Here is an 11288-nt window from a genome sequence, read left to right as displayed (position 1 = left end):
ATTGTCAATTAATTTTTTAGTGAAAATTTTAACTTCTCTTTGTATCGCATACATCTGCTACATGGGACAATCTTGGCTTGTCCTCAGGAAAGGCGCACAAAAAGTCATATGGATGCATAATACAGTAGTCGTATAGAGTGCAGGAATTCCCGGGCCCTTCATGAATCGGTTTTAGTCGTCTTCCTTCGTTCCTTCATTGCGTTATGAGTTATGTAGGCTACTTTGCAGAGCTGGCCCTGGCCCAATGCGAACATGGTGATGGTCCCGGACCTTAAAAAATTGGAGGCACAAAAAACATTAAGACGGTAGATCCATTTACATTTTCGTAAGAATATAAATTTATAAAATTTGGTTAATTTGAAAGAAGTTTAACAAGAAGGGATGGTTTCTCCTCAATAAAGAGAAGGTCTGGGTTCAAAAGTCAAAACCATATCATTTTACTTTCCAATTTTTATGAATTTCTTTCCATAAGGTATAAGCTTACAAAATTTGGTCAAATGCCCAAGAAGTTTAACCATAAGTATTGGTTTTTGCTATTTAAAATTATTGTGGAGGTCTTGCGTTCAAAATGCTATGTGTGTTTTTTTCTTTCCAATTTTTACAAATTTTTGTTTGGTTGTTAATTCTTTTTTACCTTCTGTTCGATTATAACTACTAACTAGTAGCTATGTGAGTTGCAACTTTTTGACATTCATTCCAATTCAAGTCTAACCTTCAACAAAGAGTAATGCTAGGTAGACCAAATTGTTAGACTAAATTTGCAACTCATATAATGTGTCACTAATAGAAAATAAGCGTATTAATTAACATTTAAGTAATAATCCAATCATCAACAATCACACCATATGGTTTACAAAATTTGACTTAACAAGTTGGTCTCCCTAGCATTAGCCCTTAATATATAAATTAATATATGTATGCCTTTACTCGGTTTAATTTGGTGCTCATTCATTGCTTATATCAATTAAAGACTCCAAAATATGAATATTTTTTTTAGTTCCGTATTGACAAGGTTAGTAAATAAGAAAAAACACCTCACGATTATATGAAAATAATTTAAAAGTTCAGATACAAGGGAAACAAAACTCATCATCCACTAGCGGGGTTTTTTTAGTTTCCTTATCTTAATACAAATTAAATTAGTTTTTCCGTACTTCTAAATTATTGAGTTTGAAAAGCTTTTCTAAGTATAATTTTTTTGAAATCTTACATAAGAAAACAAATAATTTTTCTTACAGGAAGTTAGGGCATATTTTTTGGCGTCGCCCAGAACCTCAAAAATCTCAGGATCGGCCTACTACTTTGTTTGAAATTAATGGTTCATGCATGCTCAATATATACTTGAACAGATTTTCTTATTCGCTGGAGAGACTGTCGTTATAACCCCAGATATCAAGTAGAGTGAAAATGGCACTGGTTGTTTTAATATTGAGTACATTGTTGCAGGTAGAAAATGACATTTATCCCCTGCAAACAAGAACTTTTCAATAGAAAAAGGACTAGTTTAACTAGGATACTGGAGGATTTAAGGTTTATATACTATGTATGCCAAAACAACACAGCATAGATCTATATGATCAACGAGCCTCGAGCTGTGTAATGGTTAATCCATTTGATGACGGTTCATTGATTAGGGGAAACTCTCCGTCGAGTAAACCCTTTTCCGGAACAAACCCTGGTTCTTTAGGCTGAGGCAAGGTGCTTTCGCTGCATAGCATCTGAACGACAGATGACATGGTTGGCCGGTCCTCAGGCTGCTGTTGCACACACAAGAGACTGACGTGGATGCATCGCAGCACCTCTGATAGAGTGCATGAGTTCCCAAGCCCTTTATCAATCAGTTCTAGTGGCCTTCCTTCTTTCCACAATCTCCATGCCTAACACATGTTAAGCATTTTAATCAGTAATCAATTGTTTTAGCATGCAGAATGAAACGAAATTGTGCTTTAACATACTTTTGTAACTTACATTTCCGATAAGATTAAGCCGGTGGTTCAGATGATAGAATCCTTTACTTTTCTTTCCGCTGATTATCTCTAGCAGTAAAATACCGAAGCTAAAGACATCAGATTTTACAGAGAACTGCCCTTCGGTAGCATATTCAGGAGCCATGTAACCACTGTAGAGGAGATCATTGAAACAATTGAGCATGTTAAATGCAAACAGAAGGACACATAATGTATATTATGCGAAGAATGTGTCAAAAATACTTACTATGTTCCAACCACTCTGTTTGTATTTCCTTCAGTTTGATCCCCACCAAAAGTTTTAGCAAGACCAAAATCTGAGATTTTCGGGTTCATATCTCTATCGAGTAAAACATTACTTGGTTTGAGGTCTCTGTGTATAATCCTCAGTCTGGAGTCCTGATGAAGATAGAGAAGCCCCCTAGCAATCCCGCAGATAATTTGGAAGCGCTGAGGCCAATCTAACAACTTACTCCGTGTTTCATCTGGAAAATTGTAAATTTGAAGTCCCATAAACTATCAGAATCTCAACGGATCAAACTAAAAATAAAGTCCAACAAGAAACAGAATTTTAAGGGAACACACCGAAAAGGAAGTAGTCCAAGCTTTTGTTGGGCATGTATTCATAAATCAGCAATTTCTCCTCTCCCTGAATGCAACAACCAAGAAGCTTTACAAGGTTTCGGTGTTGAAGTTTGGCAATCAGTATTACTTCATTTTTGAACTCCTTTATTCCTTGTCCAGAGCTTCTCGAAAGCCTCTTGACTGCAATTTCCTGTCCCTCTACTAATCTACCCTGAAGATTATTCACATTTTCCGAAAGATTGTTACTCTTTCAGGAGTCAAGTGCTTCCTTAAATTACGTTTCATGTGCTAGCAGACCAAAAAATACCTTGTATACAGGTCCAAAACCACCTTCTCCAAGCTTATTGTTGATCGAAAAGTAATTAGTGGCACTCTCTATTGTTGGGAAGTCGAGCAATGGCAGCTCCAGGTCATCTTCCTTCTGTTCTTCAATGTCCTCACCTTATATAATCATTAAAAAGTACCAACAATAAGTGATAATAAACTAGTGATTCTATAATTATATATTGAAAAAGACCTTTTGGGAATTTTCATCACTGGAGGTTAGAGCAGATAGTTTTACCTTTGAGATATTTCTTGCCTCTGAATCTTAGAATGTAACAATAGCCAACGAAGAGCATCCCAACAATTACAGCAAATGCAGACGCAGCTACCACTCCTATCTTCCATTTCTCGTCTTTCCCTCCTTTGTAGACGAATCGAGACATTATTAACATACGTAGTTGATCACCAGACAAAATTACACAATTAAGCTAAAAGGGACGTTAAATCCCTAATGATCGAATTGGACTAGTAAAGAAAAAACACACAATAGAGAAATTGTACTTGAGTTTATACCTAGTTCTGAAGCAGATATCCTGATGTATATATCTTCATCACCACCCGGGATTTGCTTAATATCAACAAGATCACCAAACCAGATGGCGCAACCGCTGCCTCCTCCTCTCACATCCAAGTTTGTATAAGCCGAACAAGAACAATTCGATAAGCATTTGGCCCTGCATTCATCGAGGTTCATGTTTTTATTTATCCAACTATGCGTAGTATCCGGCAATTTCAACCCGTGATACTTAGCAAACCCATCATTCTTGCAGTTCAACGGTTTTCCTCTCACGCAACCTCCTGAAAAATCGTTCAATTTCCACTTCTCAAGCGACGCAGGAACAAACCTCTCCAAACATTGACAAATTGGCGATGAACCAAGAACACAATTGCCATTGCCACCACAGTGGCCATAACTGTCACAAGGGTCTCTCGGAAACGATCCGTAGAGTGTCCAATTCTGTTCTGCCTGTGACCAAATCCACTGCTGGCGAAATGATATGGTTTGGTTCATAATCATCCGTCCAAGCAACGACTCGTTCACCATCTGAAATATCATGTAAACCTCATCCTCATTGGAGACAAAAGTGAAATTCAAAGCCGGAAGCGCCTTAGGGGGTCTTCCACTGAACAAAACACCGTTCCATGGACCGCTTCTCAAGAACTCATTAGACCCTTTCCACATAACAGGCTCAGGATAGTTGTGCAGCACCATCTCCCATATAAAGTCCCCCGGAGAAGGGTCGTCCGGACTCTTCCATGCTGTTACACGCCGGTTAAGTCCGGTTTTCAGGTCCCACCCGAGCTTCATTCCCGGCAGTAAAGTATCAGAAGGGTAGTCAAAGCTTTGCCACAAGTAGATCCCTGAGTTGGTATCTCTCTCGTCTCTCAGGACAAGATTGCCGTTGTCCAACAGCTGCAGGACAGGACTCTGGCTGTTGGCTTGTTTTGATGAATTCGCAGACCAAATAACTGTCTGGTTGTTCTCGAGAAGGACGAGATGCCCTGTGGTGTTGATCATCAAACTGCCAGTGGAACCATTGATTGGAGACTGCCTATTTGCAACCCAAATAACGGTTTTGACTGGGATATTTTTGTACCAGATTCCCAAGTAACGAGACTTGGAGATGCCTGGACTGAAAAAACCAAGCTCGAATATTCCACGGGGAGAAGAAACCAACGATTTGCCATCGCTGAGGGACTGAGATGCAGTGATGGTATCAGCAGCTGATGAAGTTTGGCTCAGAGGGAAGAGCAAACAAATACTGAAAACCATGAAACAGAGGAGCTCCATTGAATACTAGATTACTGCTTTAAAAGTTCAAGTTTTGATAGTACTTGATGGAGGATTAGCAGGGCAAAGACTATGAACTAAACGGAGTTGACTTGGCTGTATCAGACATTGAATTAGGATGGCAGATTTTGTTTTTCCCTTTTTTCTTACGATAAAGATTTGGTACTGAAAATGCGGATGTACCGCCGATATTAACAAGTGAGCTTTTTTTAATCATGAGTTTCACTGTTTTGTTTTTATTTTTTTTATAGATTCAGACATGTCGCTTATAGTATTGATAATTTAATCCTACGATGGTTATAGATGTATAAATGATATAATTATCAAGTGGTCGATAAACTTGATTACAAAATACAAACAATAAAAAGGATATTTTAGTGGAAAGTTGAAAACTCTAATCAGACTTTCAAATTTCAATGAGAAACGTGGACTAAAACACAACGTTGAGGAAGAAGGCAGTGCTCTTCGTTTTGGTCAAGGTTTAACTTTACATCCTCACAGGTCACAAGCAACCCTATTGATAAGGTAAATCAAAGAAATCCCAAAAGGGGTTGGTTTGGGTTGGCAAATTGGCAATAACCTTCACGTACTAATTTTAGGAATAATAGTACTTATTAGTGAGTACTTTATATATTCATTTTTTGACTTGGCCGAATTAAAAAATGTCACATGTTCTTTGTATTTTTGAAACCCAAGAAAAATTAAATAATATGTCTATTATTTTTTTAAGGGGCATTAAGATATAGGTCCAAAAAATTGACGTACTATTGGCTTTAGTCCAATTTTTTGAAATTTCTGATTTAAGTCCACTTAACTATTTTTTTTAACCTATTTTACCCCTTGTTTTCAAATTTTGAATATTTAAACATCTGCAATCCACTAAACATTTAAAAATCGTTTCAATTATTTACCCTTTTAATAAAATAAATATTTTTATCATAGATTAAGTTGCAAAAATATATAACCTAATTAAAAGGTACTAATACATAAATGTACATATACCTATAAGTAAGATATCAAATGAAGAAAATATATTTAATCAATAGGTAGATAAACGAACTGAAAGGTACAAATACACAATTAACCTACCTATAAGCAAGATAAATTACTAGAAGCAATCTGTGATAGAGATAGATAATAGAAATAGAAAAATATAATCTACCTATAATAGAGGTAGGTTATATAACAAAATCTTGTGATACAGGTAGATTAATATCGGCCATGAAACCAATTAATTTGAGTAAAAATACAACTCAAATGAAGATCCAATTTTGACCATGAAATTAACTAATTTGAACACAACCAGCAATTTGATGAAAGAAGCCAACCGACCTCCATTTTTTGACCAAACAGAATCAAATTTCATATATAGTGGAAGCCTAAGAAGAGAAGAGGAAAACTGAACAATGATGAAGAAGAAGAAGATTCGCAAGGCAAATGATAAATCCTAACTAAGAAAAAGGTTTTAGATAACAAACCAAAAAGAAATAATAGATAAATGAAGAAGCAATGAAGAGGCGTATCCTGACTTAGAGATATATAGTAAGTAATTTTATTCCAACAATTATCCTATCATTAAGGGAATTTTATTCTTTAAACCTCAAATAGGTAAAACTTATCACAAATACTAATCCTAAAATCAAGGGATAATATTGATTACTTACAAGTAATTTTAGGGGTAAATTGGTATGAAAATGAAAAAAACTGATATAGAATATAATTGGACTTATCTCAAAAATGACTCACAAAATTGGATTCATATCAAGTATTCCCTTTTTTTAAACAATAAAACATGTGCTAAAATTAAAATACCATTAGACAAAATTAAAAAGTATGTACTCACTAGTGAGTGCCCTAGTATCATCTATATCTCATGTTGCAGGTATAGTTTAGTTGGTTCCAAAGACGATCCTTAAATTATTAAATTAATAATTAAAATAGTTGACTTTGCGCTAATTCTATGAATCTTGATTATATCACAGCAGGAGTTATATGATTTGGCTTTGTTTTGAAATAAAATCTTGTTTAAGACATGTAAACGATTAGTTGTCAATAGAGTAAAATTATGAAACCAAGAGTCTAATTTCTTAGTCAACAAGCTTCTGGAAAAAAACACCGCTTGATGGGGTGCATATTCAATCATAATCCATCTAATTAGATGACAAATTTAATCACATCAGTTTATTTTAACTTGAGTGAGCAAGTTCACCGAGGGAATATATTATTAAGGCTTCTTTGAACATCGAAACATTTCAAGCCAATGTGTCAAAACATATAGGCGTTTTGAAATAGACTCGTCGTTTTTAAGTTTTTTAGATTAAACATCTGTTTGTTTTAACAATTTAATTGTACATTATTTTAAAATATTAGTGTCATGTGTATTTAAGAAAACTTGATATAAGTTCAATTTTTTTTAGCTAATATTAACAATAGTCCATTTAATTAAAATAGATACGATCCTTTGAACTTAGAATTATTTATTTTCACTAAATATATTTTAAATAGTCAGTAATTTAGTGGTATTCTTCTTAACTTTGTAAGTGAGAGTCTTAGGTTCGATTATTAGATATTTTCTTTATGTAAAAAAAAAATGAATAGATGTTGAGTAATGAATATCGTTGTGACTGGATGATCCAGACATTCAGTTTGTACTCTTAATTTTATTTTATTGTAGTGTTGGAACTAAATTTGCATACTGCCACGGACAGAGGGGCTGGGCAAATTGGGCTATATGTCAAAGAGCAAACAATGGTGAAGTACTGGCTAAAGACTCTTAGATGGTCAAGTTAGTAAGTAATATGAGACTCAAGTAGTACGCAAGAAAATAATGTATGTGATAGTTGCGTTTCCAGATATGAACCCTAAATGAGTGTATTTACCTTAGTCGAGTGAGAGACATGTTAAGGTATGAAATCCATATTAAACTGGGTGAATCCAAGAGGATGTCTAGGATTAGATATTGTTTCCTCCTAAAAGTTTGATTACACGCGGCACAAGCCAATCCCTAGATTGTAAGAATCTCCAAGAATATAGGAAACATGTCTGATCCCCAATCAGATCAAGGTTTCCGTGTCTTGCAGAATAAGACTTTGTCTACCTTCCAGAGCACAATTGAGCAACTCAAATCCTATCGGTAGTGTTCATATTTCGATCCATCTTACTCCTGCTCAAGAAAATCGTGGTCTCAAATGTAACATATCAAAATATATAATAGGTGTTGACTATTAATTAAAAATGTTTCAGGTACATGATGGTCGCGCTACCAAAGACTATAACGATACAAACCATATGATTATCAATGTGTGTTCAATAAATTTAGAATAATGTTATTCTTACCACATTTCTTTACCATCTTAGGTGGCAGATGAGTTGGACAAGCTACATCATTTAATTTCAATATTTTTATTAATTAAAATACTTAAATAATCTTAGGTGGAAGAATGAGACTCCTCGTATACCATAATCATCATTTAATTAACAATCTTTTTATTAATTATTGATTAACATTTTGATTAAATGCTAATTAATTTAGATGATGTGACTGTCCAACTCATCTGCCATCTCAGATGTTAAAGAAATATAGTATAAAATTATGGTAAGAATAGCATTATTGATAAATTTAACTGCAAAATGCAGTTAACAGTAAAAAGACTTCTAGGGGGAAGTTGAAAGCTTTGACGAGGCTGTCAAATTGCAATAAGAAAAGTGGTCTAAAACACAACGTCTTGGTTTTGATGAAGGTTTTACATTACATCGTCATAAGTCGCAAACGACCCTTTTCCAAAGGGGTTGGTTGGGGTTGGCAAATTGGCAATAACTGCCACTTGCGCATTTTAAGAAGATAATTCGAAAGGAGTTGGTTGGGGTTGGTTTCGGTTGGCAAATTGGCAATAACTGCCACTTATTCTTTTTTTTTATTTTTTAACAAACGATGTATTTAGTCTCACAGGTTAGAAATAATGTGATTTAAATTCATCTTTGACAAGAATCGAACCTAAGATCTCTCACTTATAAGAGGAAATATCACTAAACTATAATACGAAGTGACTATTCATTTTAAGAATAATACTTTAGTAATCACCAATATATACTCTATATATTTATTTGTTAATTTGATTTAATAAAAAAATATGTTACTTTTTTTAATGCTTAAGAAAAATTAAATAATACATCTTTTATTTTTAAAACAATAAAACATGTGTTAAAATATTATTTGACAAATTTAAAAGTGAAAGAGTTTAGTGAGTATCCAAATATTATACATCTTTGATGTAGCAGGTGAAGTTTTTTTTTTGTTTTTGTTTTGGACAAACGATATTATATACACTAAGAAGGGAGAGGGCTTAGCCTCACAATAGACTAACAATAATGTGGTTCAAATTCGCTTTTAGCGAGAATCAAACCTAAAACATTTCACTTACAAGTGTAAAAGAATACTACTAGACTGTAGTACTAAGTGACTTTAAGTAAAAGCAAGAATGAATGGTTGCAATGACGATGGTTTAGATTTTTAATAGTTGACTCTGTAAATCTTGATTTAATCACCAGGTTGTATGATTTTTCTTTGTTTTGAAATAAATATGTGAGAGGAATTTGTAACGATTCGTTCTAATTAGAGTAAAATCATGAAAACCAAGAGTCAACATTGCAACCAACCAAAATTCATTTGCCACTTAGTACTACGGTCTAGTGGGATTCCTCTTCACTTGTAAGTGAGAGGTTTTAGATACAGTTCTTGTCAAAGGCGAATTTGAATCACATTATTACTAGTTTATTATGAGGCTAAGTCCATCATCTGTCTTTCAATGTAGACAATATTGTTTGTTAAAAAAAAATTGATCAAATAATATTTTAACACATGTTTTAGTGTTTTAAAAGTCACTTAGTACTACGGTTTAGTGATATTCTTCTTTGCTTGTAAGTGAGACATCTTAGGTTCAACTCTCATCAAAGATAAATTTTAACTATATTATTACTAGTCTATTGGGAAGCTTAACCTATTCCTCCACCTCTTAATGTAGACAATGTCGTTTACTGAAGAAAAAAAAAATCTCTTAGTCAACGAGCTTCTAGAAAGAACACCGCTGAAATCTTTTAGTCAAATCTCTTAATCGCGTGCATGTTCAATCACAATCCATCCAATTAGATGACAAATTTAATCACATCACTGGGTGACTATAATATTAAGGTCGCTTTGAACCTTGAAACACGTTAAGCCAATCTGTCAAAACATATCATTTAATATCTTACCATAAAGTCGCAGGTCACGGCCATTAAATATCTGTGCATTTCTCCGTCTTATTATCCACCCGTTGACTGGAGGATTCCAACACTCCATGAAGCATCTCTCTCCTTTTTCCAAAAGCTCTGTTCTTGTTCGACTGGTGTTTGTTTTCGCCGCCGGCGGCTCCTGTTCCATCCTTTTGTGATTGGCTCTGAGGGAAATGAAATATTTTTGTAATATTTAGTTTTAAAATATGAATGAAAAATAAAAGTCAGTTTAATGTGAAAAGTTATGCATCAAAGGGTGGCGCAACGGAGCCGTCTCCTTTAGTGGTTTGTCTTTTAAAGGGTATTATTTAAGAGATCTGTTATTAGCATTTCAAAAATCATATTTTACACTCTTCATGTATTTTTCTTTTAATTATAAAAAGTTTGGAATGACAAATGAGATTTTTGGAGTGCTAATAACAATTCCCTTACTTAATTACCTAAACCTTGAAAATGCATCTGCATCTCTTCGGCAAATTGTATACTGGGTTCTACAAAAGACCAGGAACTATTGTCTTTGAAATAGATAATTGATGAACCAACTTTATTTCTTAGGTATAGAGTTTGCCCACTCTGTTTATAACCAATCGACCCCTATCGACGCTCCAAAAGCGTAATTGATATTTCGTTGGTCGAAGACGACTAGTCACCTGCTTCATGTGGTTCCTTTCTATAAAGAAACCAGGTGTTTTGGGTGAGCCAATACAATCTCACTTCCCAACATTATAACCACAGATGCCATGTTTGGCCTATCCTCATGGTGTCCACACAATGCTTCTGATAGCGTACATGAGCTTGCTAAACATGTATCAATCAGCTCTAAAGGTCGGCTTTCATTCCATAACTTCCATGACTGCAACGTGTCAAAACTCGGTCAATTGTCATCCATCGGTCTATATGTATGAAGTTTATTCTCGCTACTTACATGTCCAATAAGGTTTTGGCTGTTGTTTGCATGGTAGAATCCCTTGTTTTTCATTCCACTTATTATCTCTGATACCAAAATACTGAAGCTAAAGACATCGAATTTGACAGAGAATAACGCATCAATAGCATATTCTAGTGACATATAATCGTTGTAGATACATATCGCCTTATGAAGCTGTTTGGAGATTGTTTCAATATTCTATACACCATAGAGAACCTTTTGTGGAACGATTACCGGTGTATTTACCATTAGAGCAAAATATTGTTTTCAATGGTGATCAATCACTACAGTCGATTATTAATCAAAATGCTTCTGAACATACAATGCTAACAAGTTGGTTCGAAGCTAACAAAACTTATAACGAAGCACACGCATTGACTTATACACAATTTCTGTCAAAATTTGTCTTTGATAGAAATAC

General features: G+C 34.5%; 1 protein-coding gene across 1 annotated transcript; it reads right to left on the bottom strand.

Annotated features, from left to right (window-relative positions):
* Positions 1–1338: 1338 nt before the first annotated feature.
* Positions 1339–4874, bottom strand: LOC103946547 (G-type lectin S-receptor-like serine/threonine-protein kinase At4g27290). The gene is made up of 7 exons (XM_009357267.3): positions 3390–4874; positions 3115–3237; positions 2860–2993; positions 2553–2763; positions 2215–2452; positions 1969–2119; positions 1339–1877 (listed from the first exon to the last, which is right to left on the bottom strand). Exons 1-7 carry the CDS (start codon positions 4666–4668, stop codon positions 1578–1580), a joined length of 2436 nt encoding a protein of 811 aa, XP_009355542.2. The 5' UTR covers positions 4669–4874; the 3' UTR covers positions 1339–1577.
* Positions 4875–11288: the final 6414 nt, after the last annotated feature.

The sequence above is a fragment of a genome, unplaced genomic scaffold, assembly GCF_019419815.1.
Source record: "Pyrus x bretschneideri cultivar Hongxiangsu unplaced genomic scaffold, Pyrus_bretschneideri_v1 Contig38, whole genome shotgun sequence".
Taxonomy (NCBI): domain Eukaryota; kingdom Viridiplantae; phylum Streptophyta; class Magnoliopsida; order Rosales; family Rosaceae; genus Pyrus; species Pyrus x bretschneideri.
This window is presented reverse-complemented; position numbering and strand designations above follow the sequence as displayed.

Coding starts and splice junctions, on each gene's coding strand:
- LOC103946547 (XM_009357267.3), bottom strand. CDS start 4,668: ATGGAGCTCCTCTGTTTCATGGTTTTCAGTATTTGTTTGCTCTTCCCT. Junction 3,238..3,389: donor GATATCTGCTTCAGAACTAG/GTATAAACTCAA, acceptor TCGTCTACAAAG/GAGGGAAAGACGAGAAATGG. Junction 2,994..3,114: donor AGGCAAGAAATATCTCAAAG/GTAAAACTATCT, acceptor TGATTATATAAG/GTGAGGACATTGAAGAACAG.